Source organism: Aquarana catesbeiana, linkage group LG12 (genome assembly GCF_042186555.1).
Source record: "Aquarana catesbeiana isolate 2022-GZ linkage group LG12, ASM4218655v1, whole genome shotgun sequence".
In the NCBI taxonomy this organism is placed as follows: Eukaryota; Metazoa; Chordata; class Amphibia; order Anura; family Ranidae; genus Aquarana; species Aquarana catesbeiana.
Window position 1 is genome coordinate 194,911,120 of NC_133335.1, and position 22,715 is coordinate 194,933,834.

Consider the following 22,715-nt stretch of genomic DNA (forward strand, 5'->3'; position numbering starts at 1 on the left):
GGGAAAAAGACCTGTATTATTGAAAGTGTACCTAAAGGCAAACTTTTTTTTTCTTTTTGGATCGAGTATGGGGGTGTTATAATGTGTTTTTTTCTTTTTTTTTTGCCATCTGTGTCCCATTGTGGAGATTCCCCCTCACTTCCAGTCCCATAGCCACAACATGAAGTGAGGGAATTCCTGGTTGTCAGCAGAACTAGTGTCCCCATTGGAAGATTTCCCCTCTATCTCTGTTCTGCTGTCAAACCAAAATTTGGGATTTTCTTTCTTAAATCTCAGGACAGGAATACAGCTCTTTGGCACCTAAAACAGCCTCCTTCTAAGTGTCTGCCGGTGTTCCGTCACCCATTTTGCCAGTGCCTGTGTCAGAACAGCTTTAGGGCGTGCGCGGTGGCTTCGACAAAATGGCTCCGGCACCGAAGACACATGCTCTTCCAGCGGGCTGCTATTGGCTGTTTGCTGCCCAGCTGTAAGGGGCGGGGCAAGCAAGGGTTTGGCCGCTTGGTGACGCTACTTTGCGCGCATGCTCGGTGTGATCCGGTGACACCGGGAGACAAGGTGGCGGACATGGTAAGTGATGGGATGGGATGGGATGCTTGATTCGATAAAAACATTACCGGGAAGCGTTTCAACCATACTTTCCTCCGCTGGGGAGATCCTGATCTGGTGTTACATGACGAATCAGACTGGAGGGGAGAGTTACTAGGGGCGGTGACGTCAGCTGGCCTCATCTGTGATTGGTTCCCAGCTATATGAAGCTGCTGCTTTATGTCCTGTGTGCATTGTTATCATATACAGAGCTGGGCCTGTGTGTGTGTGTATATATATATATATATATATATATATATAAATCTCCCTTCCTAGATATATACCGATATCTATCTATTTAAATATATATATATATATATATATATATACATATACACACACACATACATACACACACTATAGGAAACCTTTGAACCTCCTCTCATTTAAAGGGGAACAATATGGGGGACAACACTTGGTTGCCATGTTACAACTTCCTGTGTGTATATATATATATATATATATATATATATCTGTACATTGGGGGCAGCCATATTTGTTTTTGTCTGACCCCTCTTTATTAAAGGCGCTAGGCCCACCCCTTCTACGTTTTGCAAGCATACGCAAAATTGTGCGTTTTCCCGATATTCATAGAAACACGTTGCCCTTTAGCAGACGTACGGCGGTGCCATTAATTGTTAGTCTTGGATCACCTCTGCGGGTGGCGGAAGGAGGTCCCACCCCCCCTCTCCAGTCCCATCGCGGAGCTCGGGAACCGATGGTGATGGCTGCCCTTTACAGAGAGAGAGGAACTGACATTTCTCTCTCAACTGGGAGCGATTAGTATTTTGACACTTCCGACTCCGCCTCTTTGTATACCTGGACGTTAGCGGCCAGGAAAGTAGCCGATCAGACCAATCAGCTGCATGGGAGGCCAGAGGAGAGATTTGGGGTCTTATAGACCCCAGATCTCTCCATAAAGAGGACCTGTCATGGCCCATGCTGTGTTAAAAGTGTTAAAAAAGTGTTAAAAAAAAAAAAAAGCCCCACCGTGCTTACGCGCAAATGCAAACGCATACATAAGTCCCGCACGCATATGTAAACGGTGATCGCACCATACATGTGAGGAATTGTCACAAACGTCAGAGTGAGAGCAATAATTCTAGCGCCAGGCCTCCTGTGTATCTCTAAACTGGTAACCTGTAAAGCAGGGATATGCAATTAGCGGACCTCCAGCTGTTGCAGAACTACAAGTCCCATGAGGCATAGCAAGACCCTGACAGCCGCAAGCATGACACCCAGAGGCAGAGGCATGATGGGACTTGTAGTTTTGCAACAGCTGGAGGTCCCTGCTGTAAAGACATTTTAAAACCTCACCTAATGAAGAATTTTAAACACCGTAGTTTGCTGCCATTCCATGGGCAGCCGTAATTTTTTAAAAGCGTGACATGTTCGGTATCTATTTACTCGGCGTAACATCATCTTTCACATTATACAAAAAATTGGGCTAACTTTACTGTTTTGTTTTTTATTTAATTCAATAAAGTGTATTTTTTTTCCTAAAAATTTGCATTCAAAAAATCGCTGCACAAATACCATGCAACTTAAAAAAAATTGCGAAACTCAACATTTTATTCCCTAGGGCCTCTGCTAAAAAAAAAAAAAAAAAAAAAAATGAAAGGGTGTGGTCCATTGTGACAGCTGCATGTCATCTTCATGTGAGGTCCACCTGGCAACTCCCTGCAGGAGCTGGTGCTGCATTGGCCTGCACATACAACATTGCTAGTGTAAATGCAGCCTAAGCCTAGGTTCACATTGGTCTGATTTGACATGTTAGTTCGCATGCCAGATCGGCAGATATTGCCGGCAATAGCACCGTCCGAATCTGTGCGACGCTGCACCGATTCCCAAAAGTAGTTCCTGCACTACTTTCGGCGACTTCAGGTGTGATTTCAATAGACATCTGTGGAGGAACCTGCATAGATGTCTGTCAAATCGCTTCCCGAAGACGGACTGCATTGCCTGCAGCAATGTGATCCTGGGCTAAAGCAGAGCCCCAGAATTTGTAATAATTAACCCCTTGAAGACTAAGCCTTTTTCTGACACTTGTGTGTGTGTGTGTGTGTGTGTATATATATATATATATATATATATATATATATATATATATATATATATATATATATATATATATATATATATATATAGAAGAGACCCTGCAGAATAAAATGGAGGCTATTACGATACACTTTCATAACTTTAAAAAAAAAAACAACATGGTAAAGTTATCCCAATTTTTTTGTATAATGTGAAAGATGTTAGGCCGAGTAAATGCCTAACATGTCACGCTTTGCGCACACTCATTGAATGGTGACAAACTACGGTACTTAAAAATCTCCACGGGCTACGCTATAAAAAAAATGTAAGGGTTACGAGTTACAGAGGAGGTCTAGTGCTAGAATTATTGTGCTAACTATTGCGGCGAGTTCAAACAACGTGTGGTTTAAACACTGTTTACATTTGCGGGCGTGGCTAACATATGTGTTTGCTTCTGCGCGCAAGCATGGAGGGATGGGGCGCTTTCATTTTATTTATTTTTTTTTACTGTTCCTTTAATTTTTAATTTTTTTTTTTTTTTTTTATTGCTGTCACAAGAAATGTAAACATCCCTTGAGACGGCTATCGTCACATGTCAGGTATTTTTTGGAGGGATGTGTAAGTCCCCAAATCCCTCCTTAGCACTTAAAAAGCATTAAAAACGCCAAGTTTGGTTGTTTTGAATACTGAATTTTTTTGGAATCTGGCGCTTTTAAGGCTTCAGTAAACCGAAAGTGATGTCATGACATCTGAGTTACTAGATCCAAAACCCGATAAAAGTCTATTCTGTCTTTGTTCGGGTCTCCGGCCAGCCAATGGTTGTGCCGGGAGGTCGCTTGGGCCTCCCGGTGGGACGAGTGAGCCGTGGAAGGCAGTGGGAGGGGGGACATCCCCTCCCGCTGCTTGTAATAACAGCTGAGCGGCTGATTAACCAACCGCCGGCTATAAAAGACGGTACTGGGGCACAACCACTTGAAGCAAAAGGGGGCCCTCCACACTGCTCATTAGGAATACACTGTAATACATACCTTCTTCCTCACTCTGGTGCTCCCCTTTTCTCTGCGACACTCCAGGTTGTGCTGCTTGTCCTCATGTACATTCCAGAACTTTTGGTCCTGCATTGTACATGATGGAAGTACCATTCAGAGCTCCAAGGGAAAGAGACTTTCTGGAATCGGTCGCACAGTTGACAGGCTTCATCTATGAAGGAAAGGGCAGAATGAGAGCAGAATGAGCAGAGGGACCACCTCACCAGTTAGCTGCTGCCCTTTCACTGTCCAGCCAGAAGTCTGGTGTTTAAAAGGGGACAGTGCCATATTCCTAGCTGTGTGGCAGAACTGTGTAAATCTCAGAAATGGATGGACAGAAATACATATTTTTTTGGCAGGTAAAACAGTCAGAGTGCAGAGAGCGGTAACTCCTCCATCGTGTATGATCATTTAGATCTGAGCACTGCATCATGGGAAGAAGTCGCATGCCTCGATTTGGGGACCATATTTAACATTGTTTTTTTGTTTTGCAGGCGGACGTTGAGGAAACATTAAAGAGGATCCAAGGCCAGAAAGGTGTCCAAGGAATTATTATTGTTAACGCAGAAGGTGAGCGGACAACCAGTGAAAGAAACAAGAAAAGTGTCAGTGTTTCGTTAATGAATGTGTTTGCTAGCTTCAGGTCTGTGATCTCTCACAGACTATTTCTGCATCGCCGGGGAGAGAGGCTTATGGCCTTGGGGCTTTTGCTGTGAGTGAGGTCATCAGGTGAAAGAGAGAGTGGGGGGGGGGGGGGGGGGGGTCACAGGGTGCAGAAAGCAAAACCAAGTTAATCACTGACGTGAATTTCATCTTGTACCCCCTTACTAATTCATTTACTTAGGGCCCATTGATGCCAGCAGCGTGTGTTATCCCGCGGTTGCTGGTGTGCGCAGCGAAGGAGGCAGTAAAATGCTTTTTAATGACATGTTGCACGAGAATGAGAAGAGTTCTGATGATACAAAATCCCCAGTGTGCCACATCCAATGTAGAATAGAAAAAGGAAAAGCCCCTAGGGGTGGGACTTTAAAGGCACTACAGAAAAAGCAAAATGTAATAAAAAATATATCATTTATTGGAAGATAAATTCAGACATAGATACTGAACATGGTCATGAATACTGGAAAATCGGGGTATACAACGTGTGTAGATACACTATCCTATACCTGATGCGTTTCAGAGCTGATTGTCGTCTTTCATCAGGGGTAACCGGATGTATGTAGTCTATAAAATTCAAATCCAGGTACTCAAACAATGAATCAATACATCTACCTGGTAATGTACTGATTATAAGAAGAATATATACATTTTGCAACTCGCACCTATTTCTTTTGTATATGCATGAAAATTCCATGTTCACATTAAAAACACTTTTTTACATGAGGTCTCCGGCCACTCTGCCCGCATTGTAGCTGCTTACAGATAGATGTTTGTAGAAAAAGTACCGCAATATATGGGGAAAAAAACAAAAAATATAGAGGGACAGAACCCCACCCCAAGGGAGGTGTGGGGGGGGGAGTCCCTAGAGGAAAAGACCACGGACACTGAGGCCTGAGAAGGGAGTCCTAGGGTAAGAGCAGATAAACATACAAGTGTACATTTTTTTTACTAAGAATACATAAACAGCCATCTAGACGTCTGGCTGTACACTAGTAGAAACATACCTACATATGAAGTCACAACCAGACCATGAGATCCGTGCCTTGGGTGGCCAGGATTCAGGGTGTGCTGTAAAAAAGCCAAAAAAGTTTAACCACTTGCCGACCAGCTGCCGTCATTATACTGCGGCAGGTCGGCACGATCCTGTGAGCCGTCGTAGCTGTACGTCGGCTCCTTTAAGCGGGATAGCAGGTGCGCACACGCACCCGCTGTACTGCGGGGGTGCCGATGCTCGTGACCTGCGGTCGCGGGCATGAGGGGCAGAACAGGGACGTGTGTGTGTAAACACACAAATCCCTGTTCTGTTCTGAGAGGAGATGCAGATTGTGAGTTCCTAATAGCTAGGAACCACGATCTGTCATCTCCTATAATCAGTCCCCTACCCACTACAGTTAGAACACACAGTCAGGGAACACAGTTAACCCCTTGATCACCCCCTAGTGTTAACTCCTTCCCTGCCAGTGACATTTATACAGTAATCAATGCATTTTTATAGCACTGATAGCATCATCCCAAAAATGTGTCAAAATTGTTCGTTGTGCCCGCCATAATGTCGCAGCCATGATAAAAATCGCAGATCGCCGCCATTACTAGTAAAAAAAATAATAATAATAAAAATGCCATAAATCTATCCCATAGTAGACGCTATAACTTTTGCGCAAATCAATCAATATACGCTTATTGCGATTTTTTTTTTTTTTTTTTTATTACCAAAAATATGTAGAAGAATACATATCAGCCTAAACTGAGAAAAAAAATTTAGCTTTTTTTTTTTTTTTTTTTTTTTTTACAAAATTTGGGACATTTATTATAGCAAAAAGTACAAAATACTGTGTTTTGTTTTTTTGTTTTTGTTTTTTTCAAAATTGTCGCTCTTTTTTTGTTTATAGCACAAAAAATAAAAACCGCAGAGTTTATCAAATACCACCAAAAGTAGGCTCTATTTGTGGGGAAAAAAAGGACATCAATTTTGTTTGGGTGCAACATCGCACGGCTGTGCAATTGTCAGTTAAAGCGACGCAGTGCCAAATCGCAAAAAGTGCTCTGGTCATTGAGCAGCCAAATCTTCCGGGGCTGAAGTGGTTAATGAATATGTGGCCAATTATACATCCTGTTACAAGCACCAAGTGTTGTGTGGAAATGATGCTTAAAAATTAGTCCCCATGCAAAAAAGACCAAATTGCTGGGTGCAGTTGGGGAAAAGATGTACGCGTTCCCTCTATGGAATGGAAAGGTAAAGTATAACTATATGTTGCCTAATACAAAAAGGGCAAAGAAAGGGAACAAAACCATTGCTAAAAATAGAATGGGTGTCAGAGAAATAAGAGGCTGGCATACTGTGTGTTAGGGATAGTACCCTACCCCAAGTCTAGCACCTCCAAAAACTATCCGCATAAAGGTATGGGCTGTTAAAAGAAAGTACTTTCGCTTAGTTTTGGACTTAAACTCTGAATGAAGATGTCCAGATCGTCTTCTCAATGGCCCTATTGCCACTGAAGCAGAGCCGGGGTATAAATGTACCTATTCACTTCCGCCGCGCCGCCCACCTGATTGGTGACAATGACACGTTGCATAGTCTACACCAGGGATATGCAATTAGCGGACCTCCAGCTGTTGCAAAACTACAAGTCCCATCATGCCTCCGGGTGTCATGTATGTGGCTGTCAGAATCTTGCTATGCCTTATGGGACTTGTAGTTCTGCAACAGCTGGAGGTCCGCTAATTGCATATCCCTGGTCTGCACTTTATTAACCGCAAGTTGCGATGCGGTGTGATGTGAGATGTTACATGGCCAGAAAGCAAAGGATCATGCACCCATTGGGGACACGGAGTGCAATAAAATCTGGGCAGAACTGCTACCCTTCCCCCACTCTAATCTAAAACTATTTATTTATTTCTATTTATCTCAGGTACTTATATAGCGCCATCTGTTTGCACAGCACTTTACATATACATTGTCAGGGTGAATAAAAATCAATGATTCATGTCCTTTTTTCCCCACAAATAGAGCTTTCTTTTGGTGGTATTTAATCACCTCTGCGGTTTTTATAAACAAAAAAAGAGCGACAAGTTTGAAAAAAAACAAACAAAAAAACAATATTTTTTTTGTTTTTGCTATAAGTATCCCCAAATTAAAATAAACTGTTAGTGAGTCAACAGCGGGTCAGAGGAGAAGCCGCTGCGGGACAGAGATGACCGTTGCTCTTTAAAAATTATGATTTAAATGATTTTACTAGTGATTTAAATCAAATCCACCCAGTACATTGTACATTCACGTCAGTCCCTACCCTCAAGGAGTATACAATCTAAGGTCCCTAGCTCACATTCATGCATACATACACATACCAGGGCAAATTTAGACAGGAACCCATTAACCTACCAGCATGTCTTCGGAGTGCGGGAGGAAACCGGAGTACCCGGATAAAACTCTCGCAGGAACAGGGAGAACATGCAAACTCCAGGCAGGTAGTGTCGTGGTTGGGATTTGAACCAGCAACCTTTTTTTTTGCTGCTAGGCGAAAGTGCCAACCACTACACCACTGTGCCACCCTATGAAGCTATGAAAAATATTTAAATAGTGTCCTGTTTTACCACTTGACCTCTGTTTTTTTTTTTATGCGCTATAAACAAAAAAAACCGATATTTTGAAAAAAAACATTGTTTTTTACTTTCTGCTATAAAACATATCTAATAAATAAAAAAATGTAAAATGTCACGTTTCTTCATCAATTTAGGCAAATATGTATTCGCTACATATTTTTGGTAAAAAAAAAAAAAAAAATGTATATTGATTGGTTTGCGCAAATGTTATAGCATCTACAAACTATGGGAAATTTTTATTTATTAAATTTTTTTTTACTAGTAAAGGCGGCAATCAGCGACTTATAGCGGGACTGCGACATTCTGACACTGACAATTTTTGGAACCAGTGACACTAATACAGTGATCAGTGCTAAAAAATATGCTGTACTAATGACACTGGCTGGCAAGGGGTTAACAGCAGGGGTGATCAAAGGGTTAAATGTGTGCCTAGCCTGTGTTTTTATTAAACTGTGGGAGGTGCTTTTACTAGGGGAAGGCAAGGATCCTAGTCCCTGCTTTGCAGAAACACAGCATCAATGTCTTCCCTCCTTACAGAACGACAATCTGCCTTGTTTACATAGGCAGATTGCAGTTCTGTCTCTCTGGCTGAAGATCGGCGGACATCAAGTCTGTGGTACCTGCCGATGGGCTCCCGCTGTATGTGATCACAGTGGGAGCGAGCTGCCAGCGGCATGCATTCACGCCCGCTGCCCGGAGGTGCAGGATATATATATATATATATATATATATATATATATATATATATATATATATATATATATATATATATATATATATATATATTATATTTGATCCTGCCCCAGTAAAACCCTCAGCAGTTTTTAACTTGACACATTGTGCACAATAAAATAAACATTCTCCAGTAAACTATTTGTTAAAATTCATACCCCAGCACTTGCAGTTTACTTTAACTTCCAACATTTACATTTTACCTATAGGTAGTGTAAATATCTCCTTAACGTGCACCGTTTAGGAGATATTTACTGTACATGAAGCCAGTGACATCACAGACGCATGTGCTCTGAAGGAACGCCCACCCATGCCATTTCTTCAGAGCCCTGTGCCGTGAACGGAGGCTCCTGCGCGCATGCACTGGAGTGGCCTCATCCTGGCTCCAGCCAGTCACAGAGTCCGTGAACTCGGAACCAAGACGGGTGAAGATGGAAGCTGCCTGACATCGCATCGTTGGAATGCTTCGTTTTCAGTTAAGTTTCACATAATGTGCTAGTATGCGATGCATACTAGCACATTATGGCTTTACCTTGCAGGTAAGGAAAAAGAAAACTTCCAGTGGTTTACAACCGCTTTAAAGATCCCTATAGTATAAACAGGAGGTTTTTTTTCTTTGTTTTCAGTACTTCAGGTACCCTTACACCACAAGGACATCCTAGTTATTACATATGCTTGGTGATATGCCTATCCTTTCCGCTATTATGGCACTTAAAGAGGAACTGCTGTCTGCTCACATAATTTGTAATAAAAACATCTTTGCCATTCTGAAGCTTCCCTCCAACCACTTTGCGTTTTTTATATATACTGTGATTCTGTACTTGCCAAATATGCTGCAGAAATCTCCCTCCACTGTGTCTGGCTGCAGCCATTTTAACTGTAGGCAGCTGAAGCTGCTGCCTGTTCACTTCCTGGATTTACACAGACACACAGAGGCAAACCTCCAGCTCTGCAGCCCTGCAGCTCTCATTGGCCCTCTTATGACTCATCCCCCCTCCCTTCCTGGCAAACTCTCATGAGAGTGAGAGCGCTGTGCATGATGTCATAAGCCTAGGCTAATGACCAGACAAGAAACAGGAAGTGGGCTGTATAAGGTATTTACTGGCAAAATGTTTTACTATCCAAAGTTAAAACAACAAGGGCAGAAGATTTTAATAGATGGAAAGATAAAAAAAAAGGACTGAAGTTCTACTTTAAAGCTCAAATCCAGCCTTCCCAGATCATTTTGTAGTGTTGTAGTGCTATTATACATCTGCTTCCTGCTAAACAACACAGTTCTGTACAGAGGGAGCAATCTGTCAGTTTTTCATACCTGCAAAGGCACACATTTAACCCCTTTTCGCCCTAGAAATGAACCCTTTCCCAGCCAGTGTCACATTAGCACAGTGAATAGCATTAGCACTAATCGCTGTATTAGTGTTACTGGTGATGTCAGTGGCAGTCAGTTAGTGTCAGATTGCCCGCTGCAGTATTAAGTCGCTGATCACCACCATAAGTAGTATATAAAAAAAAAAATAATTTCCAGTATATCTCTCAGTTTGTAGACGCTATAACTTTTACGCAAACCAATCAATATACAGCAACAATAATGGACCTCCACCATGTAAAAATATATCCCCCAGCATCAATAGACTTTCCAGCACCCCTTGCCGTTACATACAGTCAGTGCTGGAGGTGGCGGAACTGCGTTCCTCCACGTTCCCGCTCAAAAAAAGCCATGCTCTGCACCATGGTGAGAACGGGCAAGAAAAAGACAATTCCATAGCTCAACTCACCAACCAGTCTGCTGACCAACCAAATTTACCTGTCTAACCGTATGTTAAAGGCAGGGGTTTAGTTAGCACACATTTGCAAACGCATGTGAAAGCTGCAAGGCCTCGTCAAGGCACCCTGTATTACTTGCAGTCCTAACACTAAATTTATAAGTGTCTCCACAGTGGAAGCACATGCATTGAATGGATAGGTGTGAGACAGGTGAGCCAGGAGGCCGCCCTAGCCCCCTTAAAGGGACAGGACACACACTGGACACCCAGCAATAGCAGCAGAGGCGTCCAGTGTGTCCCCGACCCAAATATACAAACGGTAACAAGACACTGGTCTCCGCCCACACCCATAACTGGCCTTCACAGTAAGGAGCACATGGAGGGCATATACATACAAGAAAAAGACAATTCCATAGCTCAACTCACCAACCAGTCTGCTGACCAACCAAATTTACCTGTCTAACCGTATGTTAAAGGCAGGGGTTTAGTTAGCACACATTTGCAAACGCATGTGAAAGCTGCAAGGCCTCGTCAAGGCACCCTGTTACCATGGTGAGAACGGGGCCTTACAATCTGAGTCTGTAGCTGCTGGTCTCACAGAAAAGAGGATGCTGGAGAGATAGACTATTATTATTATTATACAGGTTTTATATAGCGCCAACAGTTTGCGCAGCGCTTTACAACATGACTAGACCATGTTTGTTCACAGCGCTCCACCTTTGATTAGAAACAACTTTTCATATTTTTTTTTTTTTTATCTGCTTCACATGCTTCCTAATAATGCATGTTATTTCTTTTGTAGGAATTCCCATTAAGAGTACTATGGATAATGCAACTACCGCACAGTATGCAGGTCTAATGCATCATCTAGTGACGAAAGCCAGATGCTCATTGCGGGATATTGACCCCCAGAATGATCTGACATTCCTCCGGGTGCGATCAAAGAAAAATGAGATCATGATTGCTCCAGGTAAGATCTCTACACAACTTACATCTCCTAAGGCCGGTCATACTTGGGTTCGAATTTCACACCATTAGTGGGCCACAGCAACAGCCGATTTTTGTGTGTCCAGGCATGTTGGAAATTTTTTGAAAGACGAACGATTTTCTAATCAATGATGGGAGAATCGTGTGAGAAATATAATCGAAAAAAGAAATGCGCATGAGCGCAAGAAAAAAATATTTCCGGGAAAGAAAAGGAAAATTCACAGAAAGAAAAAGTTCCTGGCCACGAAAATTATTTTCTGTAGCAACATGAAGTGAAATTGAAGGCTTGGTTGGCGGAATTTCAATTGTGGTATCATCGGATCACAAAACACGCAAAATTTCTGATTTTCAAAAGTAAATTCATTTGGAATTCGACCAGGTATGGCTAGTATTCATCTTGTCAGAGATTGTGCTTTTTATTTTTGATCTACGGTAACGCTATTTTCTCCAAGTGTCTTCCAGGACAGCCCATGAGACCTTGGTCTCCTCCTACTAGGACAGGAAACACGTTACCCCCACCAGATAAAAGGGCGGTCCTTCGGGCCCATGTCAGTTATTTGTGTTACCTCCGGACGGGGGGGTAACATGTTCCTGGAACCTGGTCCCTAGGTCTCATGAGCAGGGGCTCTGTAGGGCTATTTGGGGCAATTCACTAACCTCTCCTCTGCCAGAAGCAGCACTCCGCTGGAGAGGTTGGCTGTGCTGCGGTCTCCTGTGTCTCAGTGCCTGGAGAGGGCCAGGACCGGCATGGTGTCAGCTCCCATAGCGCTTTTCTTATGAAAGCAGCGGTATCCTCCCCTCACAGGCAGCATGGCTAATTGTGTGAGGAGAAGCAGGAAGCTGTGGTGCTCGAGTAGGGGGCAGAGCTTCTGCGCTCCAAGCTGGCCCACAGGAAGTGCTGAGAGCAGGTCACTTCCGGGGCATATGACGTCATCGCCAGGCGCCGGAGACGCCAGTTCCAGTCTCCTTAAACGGCGCGAACAGTAAAAGTAGCCAGGCTGTGGAAAGCCAGAAAGGGGCAAGATGGATCAATCTGCAGTTCCTACACAGGCAGTTGATGCGCCCAACACCAGCACCTCACAGGTAAGCCTGAAGTGTTGTGTCACTCTCTTGCTTTCCCTGTGAGTGTTCCCTCCCCCTCCCCTCTCTGTAGTAGTGGGTTAAGGGGACACATTTCCTCCCTCCTGCACATGGTGGTTTGGAGTGGCGTGGTGGCTGTGAGTCTCATTATGGGTCACTTATCTTTTTGTCTTACAGACCAAGACCCAAGACAAGATTCAAGTGCAGCCACTTAAAAGAAATGTACGGTGTGCGCAAACAAATTGAGCTCCTCGTGGAGCAAAGCCGTTTGTGGCAGCTGTATAGATGGCCTTGTAAATGATGACCTGGTTGCCTCTTGTCAGAAAATGCTAACCTCTGTTGGGGATGAGCTTGCGTCCACCTTTAGTTCCTTTAGAACGCTTATTGACAAGCTCCAGACCCCAGCAGAGGGTCCGTCCACACAGAGAGCTTCAGTCAGCACTCCGCAGCAGGCAGAGAGTAAAGACTGAGGCTGAGGTGCGATCTACCCGTTCTTCCCCTGAAGAATCAGGGTCAGATATAGAGCCCAGGGATAGAGAATTCGCTCGAAGCTCGAGATTTAAGCTCTCAGTAGAGGATGTGGATGACTTGTTAAAGGCTATCTATACCACCCTTGAATTGAAAAAGGAAGAGGTTCAGTTATCCAAACACGATCTTATGTATAAAGGATTGCATAAGAAAAAACCTGGAGTTTTTCCAGTCCATAGTTCATTGGTTGATACTATTAAACTGGAAAGGGATAACCTGGAGAGAAAACCATTCTTCTCTAGTAACCTAAAAAGAAGGTTACCTTTTGATGAGGACACTGCGCAGCCGTGGAATAAAAAACCGAAGCTGGACGCACCTCTTTCAAAGGTTTAAAAAAAAAAAATTCGGACCTAGCGTTTGATGATATGGGCACACTTAAAGTGTAAGTAAACCAGCGTATCGTTTTCAGCCAAGGAAGCTGCCATCTTTGCCTCTGTTTATTCTACAACTGCCATGGTGTTGCACATGTGATCAGTTATGACACCAGCCATTGGAAGGTTTGACAGTTTGGTTGAGAGCACAACCAATGGGAATGTTACATTTCTGGCACGTGCCAGAAATTAAACTGTTATGTGGATGGGTTTACTTCCGCTTTAAGGATCCGATGGACAAGAGGGGGGATATCCTTCTCCACAGAGCCTGGGACTCAGCGGTTGGGAACCTCAAACCAGCTCTAGCCTCCACTTGTGTGGCCAGAAATCTGGAGGTTTGGTTAACTCAGATTCAGTCACACCTGTCAGCGGGTACCTGGAGAGAGCAGATTTTGAAGTCTTTTCCTCTCCTCTTTCAGGCTGTAGGTTTTTTGGCGGATTCTTCCGCAGAGTCGGTAAGAATGTCGGCCAGGACTTCGGCTTTAGTGAACTCGGCCAGGAGAAGCCTCTGGCTTAAAACCTGGTCAGGGGACCCAGCCTCCAAATTACGCCTTTGTGGGCTTCCCTTAACAGGCGATCATTTATTTGGCCCAGGACTGCAGGAGGCACTGGAACGCACGGCTGATAAGAAAAAGGCGTTTCCAGAGAAAAAGAGAATCCCAACAGCTAGAAAATTTTTTCGTGGCCAAGGCAGGCAACAGAGTCCTAGAGAAAATGACAGCAGGCCGAAAAAACACTGGACTGGGCACAAAGGCAGAGGCAAGGGGGGAGTGTTAACCCTCCTCAACAACCCGCCAAGCCACAGTGACTTGTGTTCCCCGGTGGGAGGAAGATTGAGGGCCTTCATCCCACAGTGGGCAGCAGTCACTTCGATCCCCTTCATCCTGGACCAAGTGACCAATGGGTACAGGCTGGAGTTTGTTCACCAACCATCAGAACGATAGTTGGTCACCTTTCCTCCACAAGATCGAGAGAAAGCTAGGGCTCTGGGTCTCCAGATCGGAGACTTATTGGATCAAAAAGTCCTGATTCCTGTTCCACAGTCAGAGCAGGGCAAGGGATTCTATACCCATGTATTTGTGGTCAAAAAGCCGTCGGGAAAGTTTCGACTTAGCCTGAATCTCCGGATTTTAAACAAGTTCATCAGATACAAACATTTCCGGATGGAGACGGTTTTTAGTATCAAAAACCTACTATACCCAGACTGCTTTATGGCCATGTTGGACTTAAGGGATGCCTATCTTCACATCCCTATCCATCCAGCCTTCCAAAAGTTTTTGAGATTGGCAGTGAAGACAAGTATGGGGTCCCGACATTTTCAAGCCCTCCCTTTCGGTCTTTCCTCAGCCCCACGCATCTTTACGAAAGTGTTGGGTGAACCGCTGGTTCCACTGAGGTTAAAGGCGATAACGGTTATCCCTTACTTGGACGACCTCCTGATAGTGGCAAAATCATACCAGAGGCTGTTGGAGGATCTCCAGGCTGTACAGGACTTCTTACAGTCCCTAGGCTGGTTGATAAACAAAGAAAAATCGTCCTTAATCCCAGCCCAGAAAGTAACTTATCTGGGTTACGATTTTTGCTCAGTGAACCAAAGAGTTTTTCTTCCTCAAGGAGAAGATTACCAAAGTGTTCCAGACTATGTCAGCATGGTCTCTCTGAGACAGGTGTCTTGGGCAGTGGGTCTTATGACCTCATGTTTTCCCGCAGTACCATGGGCGAGACTCCGTCAGCGTCCGATACGAATGTTTCTATTAAGAAACTGGGACGGGGACGTAGGGTCCCTGGAGTCAAGGATCCAGCTTCCCGCCAGGATAAAAAGAAGCCTGGGGTGGTGGAGAACTGGCCAGCACCTAACAGGAGGTCTCCCATGGTCCTTTCCCATATCTCGAAGAATTACCACGGATGCGAGTTCCTGGGGATGGGGGGGCCCACCTCAGCAATGCAGTAGCACAGGGAGAGTGGTCCTCAAAAGAGGCAAGGGCCTCATCCAATCAAAGAGAGCTGCTAGCAGTTCAGAGAGCCCTGCGGTCTTTTCAGATGGAGATCAGGGGTCACAACCTCCAAATTCTGTCAGACAATATCGCGACAGTCGCGTACATCAACAAGCAGGGAGGCACGAGAAGCCGGATGCTTTAGTCCATTGCCCAGGAGATCCTTTCATGGGCAGAGGGGAATCTAGCTTCAATTTCGGCTGTACACCTGAAGGGGACAAACAATTGCCTGGCAGATTATCTCAGCCGTCACAGGATATACCAAGACAACTGGTCCCTTCATCCCGAAGTCTTTGCAGACCTCTCCAGGAGATGGGGTTATCCCGTAGCGGATTTGTTCGCAAACCGAAACAACAGCAAGACGGAGATATTCTTTTCCATGAACCCGGCAGACCAAGCCTTGGGGATCGATGCTCTGGCAAACCCTGGCCTCCAGGACTATGTTATGCCTTCCCGCCAATCAGACTGATTCCAGAAGTCCTCCGTAAGCTTCTGCTAGAGGAGACGGATCTCATTCTAATTGCCCCATTTTGGCCCAAGAGGCCATGGTTTTCCCTGCTACAGTCTCTGGTTTCAGAGCCTCCGCGGAGTCTTCCGAAAAGAGAAGACTTATTATTGCAGGGTCCAGTATCACACCCTCAGGTGGTTTCCTTAAACTTGACGGCCTGGTATCTGAAGAAAAGATACTGAGCGCCCAGGGGTTCTCTGACAAGGTAGTCAAGACTCTTGTAAATTGTAGGAAGCCAGTCACTAGAGCCATATATTCCAAAGTTTGGAAAAGGTTTAACTCATGGTTATCTGAAAATCAAAGATTAACCCATGATATTCCGTCTATTTTGGAATTTTTCCAAGAGGGTGTTGACAAAGGTCTTTCAGTTAGTACCTTAAAGGTACAGGGGGCAGCTATTAGTGTGTTCCTCCAGTTTTCTCTCCTGGAAAATCCCACTATGGCCAGATTTTTCAAATCTATCTCTAGGACCAGACCAGTAGTGGTGAGAAGTTGTCCAACTTGGGATCCGTCCCTAGTACTTCAAACTCTGGTAGAATTTACGTTTGAGCCTCTGGGAAGTATTTCAGTTAAGTTACTTACATTAAAGACTGTTTCTTATAGCTGTTACCTCAGCTCGTAGGGTAAGTGAGTTGCAGGCCCAATCAGTAAGGGAGCCCTTCCTCACGATTTTGAGGATCGAGTTGTTTTACGAACCGATCCAGGTTTTTTGCCCAAGGTGGCCAGTACATTCCACCGATCTCAGGACATTGTACTACCAACCTTTTGTAGTTCGCCACAGGGCGACCTAGAAAGAAAATTTCGTTTTTTGGACGTAAGAAGGATTCTCTTAGTCTATCTTAAGGTCACCAAAACTGATGCCTTATTTGTCCTCTTTTCTGGAGTTCACAAGGGGAATAGTGCATCTAAAGCCACATTGGCTAGATGGATAAAGCAAGCCATCTCTGAAGCTTACAAAATTAGGGAGGTTCCTACACCTTTTGTTACCACGCACTCAACTAGAGCCTTGTCTACGTCTTGGGCTGAGAGGGCTGGTGCCTCACCGGAACAAATTTGCAGGGCTGCCACATGGTCCAGTTACTCGACCTTCATTAACCTTATCGCCTGGATCTCCTATCAGCTCAGGAGCAGGCGTTTGGTCGTAAGGTCCTTCAGGCAGTTGTCCCTCCCTAGACTGGTAAGTTCTGGCTCATTGTCTCATGGGCTGTCCTGGAAGACGCTTGGAGAAACGCCCAGTTAGACTTACTGGTAACTCCTTTTCTGAGAGTCTTCCAGGACAGCCGGATTCCCACCCGGTTTTGTCTGAAGTTATGTGTATTATGCATATGTTTTGCAGGGTCCTACGGTTCTTGAGAAGACTGACATGGGCCTGGAGGACCGCCCTTTTATCTGGTGGGGGTAACGTGTTTTCTGTCCTGGTAGGAGGAGCCCAAGGTCTCATGGGCTGTCCTGCAAGACTCTCAGAAAAGGAGTTACCAGTAATTCTAACTCAGCTTTTTTTGACCAAAGGAGAAACAGTGAATTTTATTTAAATTTTGTATTGTTTTTGTCTTTTGGATTGCATAATAATTAAAGCAGTATTAAACCCAAAAGAAAAACATTTATTATATTGCAGCTTACCAATTCTTACACGTGATGGCTGCATTTGTGTTGTGTGTTTTTTTGTTTGTTTTTTTTAAGGCATTCTTTCTTATATTTTTACCTGGTGATCTAGCCAGTAAGTCTGTTATTTTTCAAAAGAACATGCTCTCCCACAGATGTATCAGTTACAGGGATGAGACAAACCATTTAACACTGACAGGTGCTTACAATTATCAGCTTTTGTTTTATTATGTAAAACCTTTATCCCAAAAGGAGAAAAATTGTTGTAACTGCTTATAATGTGTTAGCTGGAATTTGGCTTCAATTCGTATAGTGTATCTAAATCTGCTTTTACATTTAACCCTCCCCTCCACCCCCAGCCTGATAATTCTGCTGTTCAAAGGTCCCCCCCCCCCCCGCTCATGGAATGTTTAGCAAGGCCTCGAATTTCCCTTTAACAATAATTGTTCTCTTTATTTTCAGATAAAGACTACATGTTGGTGGTCATCCAGCAGCCATCGGAGTGATCACTCCATTGATCGCAGCAATCCTCCTTTTTTGTTATTGAGTATGCCTCCGTGTTTTGGTTTGTGGACCTGCCTAAAGCAGAATCTGAATGATGAACACCAAGGACCCCCCACAGATCAAGACTACATGAAAGCCTTGTATGCTTACTTCTCACACCTGCTGTCCTGGATACTCATTGCAGAGAGGAATACAGTACCTTGCCCTGCTGTTCTATAGCACTGTTGCTCAGCTCCGGTTCTCGGGACCCCTAACACTGTGCATGCTTTTCTCTCCCCATTACTAATGAGAATGTGTTGCTCTGTTATGCTGGCCATGCAGTCAGTTTTTAATATTTGATTTGTTCAAATGACCAACAGTTGTATAATGTGTGGGGTTTACTGACTGTGTATAACCAAAATGGATTTGGGCCTTTTCACTACTTGTTTCTAATTTTTAACGCCGGTGCCTCCCGGCCCTTTAAAGTGATGGTAAAAACTTGTGTTTTTTTTTTTTTTGTTTGTTATTTATAAATAATAAAAAAAAAAAAATGTTATACTTACCTGCTCTGTGCAGTTGGTTTTGCACAGGGCAGTCCAGATCCCCCTCTTCCCGGGTCCCTCTTCGGTGCTCCTGGCCCCTCCTTCCTGTCGAGTGCCCCCACAGCAAGCAGCTTGCTACGGGGGCACCTGAGCCTAGCTGCTGCTCTGTGTGTCCATTCAGACACAGAGCTAATGTTTGGTCCAACCCCCTCTCCCCCCTGATTGGCTAACTGACTTTGATTGACAGCTGCGGGAGCCAATGCTGCCGCTGTTGTGTCTCAGCCAATGAGGAGGGAGAGTCCCAGACAGCCGTGGACATCGCTGGACAGAGATGGGGCTCAGGTAAGTATTAGGGGGGCTGGGGAGGCTGCTGCACACAGAAAGATTTTTATCTTAATGCATAGAATGCATTAAGATAAAAAACGTTCTGCCTTTACAACTCCTTTAAGGGCTTTGTGATGCTGGGAGGTGGGGTGGGGTTTATGATCATGTGATCGCAGTGATTTGCTGTCACATCGGTTACATGATCAGAAAGCTCCCCATCGCAAGTAACAATCAGGAGCTTTCCGTTAGGCGCTGGGAGCACGCAGGGTGCGCGCTCTCGGCACAGGTTTGTTTATACTTTGATATGGAAAAATATGGAGATTTGCACTTTTCTGTTCTGGAGAAGCAACAGGAAGTTGTCATCGGCAAGTTGTCCCCGTTGGAACATTTCCCCTCTCCTCTTGCTCTGATGTCAACTGCAGTTTTTTTTTTTTCTTTGGAATTCCCCTTGCTTTCTGTCTCAATGACAACCGTCTTCAGGGCAAATAGGGTCAAATCTTTATAGCGGGGACACAGACAACAATAAAAACTCAACCAAACCCTTCCCCAACTCTATCCAAAAATTCCCTTTTACATATACTTTACATACCAGAATATATCTAGCTATTTTCAGCTCAGCCCAGTGATAATTGAAAATTACAAATGCATGTGAATAATAAAGATCTGTATCCTTGTGTTAAATATTTGAGAATTGAGCCTGGAGCCTTACTCCAGATGCCAATGGTTATACAGATAAGCCGGGTACCTGTGCCCCAGTATAATGAGAGACATGCACTGTTAGAGGACACCGAGGTCCAAACTGGGTACCAGTGTTCTGTAGGATGGAACCCAACAAGTCCCATAATAAATAGGTGTACTGGGGATGTATTGTGCTTTATATAGACTGTAACCTTATTAATGTATTAATATAATAAAGAGCTTCTGACATTTTTGTAGCAGGCTTAAGTGCGTGGGAAAGTCTTTATATAAACCGCTGTCCATGATGAACTGGTGCATGGAGTTCCTTAGCTCTACATTAAAAACCTGTTCCATTATATCTCAGATTTTTTTTTTTTGTGTGTATGATCACTTCCAGAGCTGGTAAAGGTCCTACAGGATACGGGGACGTAAAGCTAAAGTCTGTTTATGAGTTGCCCTTGTTCCCCATTTCCCTCATCAACATTCTCTTAAAATGTTTTCGTTGTAATCAGGGCTGCTGTTAGAAATCCCAGGGCCCCGTACAACCTGCCTGACCTACTCCCCATCCTGCAGTGATCCCCTGTACCCTCAGCATCCAGTAAGAGGGAGAGGAGGAGAAACTGTCAGCGTTGCCGGAGGAGCACACATGGGGGCCCAGCAACAGGGGGAAGAATATTGTTTGCAGGATCGATGTGGTAGGGGGCTTTTACTAAAACATATCCCCTGTAGTTCCCCCCTGCAGCTGCTTAACCACTTCCGGACCGCCCAACGCTGATATACAACCTCACTTTGAGGACAGATATCGTAGTTATGGCAGCAGCTAGCTGTCCTCGTGTTCAGCCAGCGGTCCACTACAAGATAAAAGTGGTCTCTGCATTGGTTTCGCCACGAGATCACTTTTATCAGCGGAGGGAGAGGGCCCTCCCGCCATGCTCCGGTGCCCTCCGCCGCTTACCGGAGCGCGATCCAGTCATCTCTGTGGCTGTGCATGGAGACGAGTGAGGGGAAGATGGCCCCCACCGTCTCCATGACATTGCAGGGCGGAAGCGACGTCAAAACTTCACTTCCGCCCAGTGGCGGAATTACCAGAGTCGCAACAGTCGCAGTTGCGACTGGGCCCGGCATTCCGCCACTGTGGGGGGGCCCAGCGGGGTTGATCTTCACACACGCTCTGAGCGGAGATGGTGTGTCATAGAACAATAGCACAGAGAGACACCGGTGGCATTAATGTTCTATTTGTCAGTCCTCTCTGGCACAGATGAGAGAGGACACACAGCTGATCTCACGGCACCCCCTTCTCCCCCCTCCCCTCTCCTCTCCTCTGTGCTCCGCGGGAAATGTGAGCTCTTTAGCTTCACACTTGGCTGCCCGCGGAGCACACAGGAGGGGGGAGAAGGGGGAGCCGTGAGATCAGCTGTGTGTCCTCTCTCATCTGTGCCAGAGAGGACTGACAAATAGAACATTAATGCCGCCGGTGTCTCTCTGTGCTATTGTTCTATGACACACCATCTCCGCTTAGAACCATGCTGTCTTGAGAAGGCAGACAGCACTGATCGACATTAATAGTAGGCACTGATGAGCACTGATAGACGGTATTGATGGGCACTGATGAGCACTGATAGAAGGCACTGATGAGCACTGGTAGATGGCACTGATAGAAAGCACTGATGGGCACTGATAGAAGGCACTGATAGGAGGCACTGATAGTAGGCACTGATGAGCACTGATAGGCCACATTGATGAGCACCGATAGGCAGCACTGATAGGAGGCACTAATGTGCACTGATAGGCTGCACTGATAGGTGGCATTGATGGGCACTGATAGGTGGTACTGATGGGCACTGAGGAACACTGATAGGCAGAACTCGGGCAGTATTGATGGGCAGAATTGAAGAGTACTGATAGGTGGCACTGATGGACGCAGTTAGGTGGCATTAATGAGCACTGATAGGTGGTACTGATAGGCAGAACTGATGGGCACTAATAGATGGCATTAATGAGCACTGATAGGTAACACTTGTAGGTGGTTGGGCACTGATAGGCAGCACTGATGATTGGGGCACTGATTATCAGTGTAAACAGTTTACTGACATTCTTGACAGTTAACGGCAGTCCTTTCCTAACACAAACACAGCGTGTGAGGAAAGGGCTGTGGATAACCAGTCTGTTTACATGTGATCAGCTGATCACATGGTAAAGGGCCGATGTGATTGCGCTGGATGCATGTCCCAGGGGTCATGTGGGAAGCACGGTTTTGGGAGGATGTCCATGGACACCCTCCCAAAATTGGAAGGCCGGGGCTCGGATGGAAGGGGGGCCCATCATGGTTTCTTGCACCGGGGCCCTGAAGGTTCTAGTTATGCCTCTGCTTCCACCCACAGCTCTTAAAGGGCCCTTTTTTTTTTTTTTTTTTTTTTTTTTTTAATGACAATTTTTTTTTTTGCATTTTAGTGTAAATATGAGATCTTTTTGACCCCAGATCTCTTATATAAGAGGTCCTGTCATGCCTTTTTTCTATTACAAGGGATGTTTACATTCTTTGTAATAGGAATAAAAGTGACACAATTTTTATTTTTTTTTTAAAACAGTGTAAAAATAAAAGGTAAAATAGATAAGAAAATTTTTTTTTTTAAATTCACCCCGTCCTGCCGAGCTTGCGTGCAGAAGCGAACGCATACCTGAGTAGCGCCCGCATATGAAAACGATGTTCAAACCACACATGTGAGGTATCACCGTGATCGGTAGAGCGAGAGCAATAATTTGAGCCCTAGACCTCCTCTGTACCTCAAAACGTGCAACCTGTAGAATTTTTTAAACGTCGCCTATGGAGATTTTTAAGGGTAAAAGTTTGTCACCATTCCACGAGCGGGCGCAGTTTTGAAGCGTGACCTGTTGGGTATCAATTTACTCATTATCTTTCACAATATAAAAAAAATGGGCTAACTTTATTGTTGTCTTATTTTTTAATTCAAAAAAGTGTATTTTTTCCAAAAAAAGTGCGCTTATAAGACCGCTGCGCAAATATGGTGTGACAGAAAGTATTGCAACGACTGACATTTTATTCTCTAGGGTGTTAGAAAAAAAATGTATAATGTTTGGGGGTTCTAAATAATTTGCTAGCAAAAAAAAAACTGTTTTTAACTTGTAAACACCACATCTAAAAAGAGGCCTGGTCCTTAAGTGGTTAAAGCTGATGGGAGGGGGAGGAGACGA

At 44.6% G+C, this 22,715-nt stretch overlaps 1 protein-coding gene across 1 annotated transcript; it reads left to right on the forward strand.

The window, feature by feature from the left end:
- The first annotated feature begins 408 nt into the window (after positions 1-408).
- Positions 409-19,860, forward strand: DYNLRB1 (dynein light chain roadblock-type 1). The gene is made up of 4 exons (XM_073606369.1): positions 409-567; positions 4,145-4,220; positions 11,208-11,375; positions 17,938-19,860. The coding sequence occupies exons 1-4, from the start codon at positions 424-426 to the stop codon at positions 17,979-17,981; spliced, it is 432 nt and encodes a 143-aa protein (XP_073462470.1). The 5' UTR covers positions 409-423; the 3' UTR covers positions 17,982-19,860.
- Positions 19,861-22,715: the final 2,855 nt, after the last annotated feature.

What these genes read in the sequence shown, in the direction of transcription:
- DYNLRB1 (XM_073606369.1), top strand. Translation starts at nt 424, where the DNA reads ATGCTCTTCCAGCGGGCTGCTATTGGCTGTTTGCTGCCCAGCTGTAAG. An exon ending in TATTATTGTTAACGCAGAAG is followed by an intron (nt 4,221 to 11,207) that starts GTGAGCGGACAA and finishes TTTCTTTTGTAG; the next exon opens with GAATTCCCATTAAGAGTACT. An exon ending in TGAGATCATGATTGCTCCAG is followed by an intron (nt 11,376 to 17,937) that starts GTAAGATCTCTA and finishes CTTTATTTTCAG; the next exon opens with ATAAAGACTACATGTTGGTG.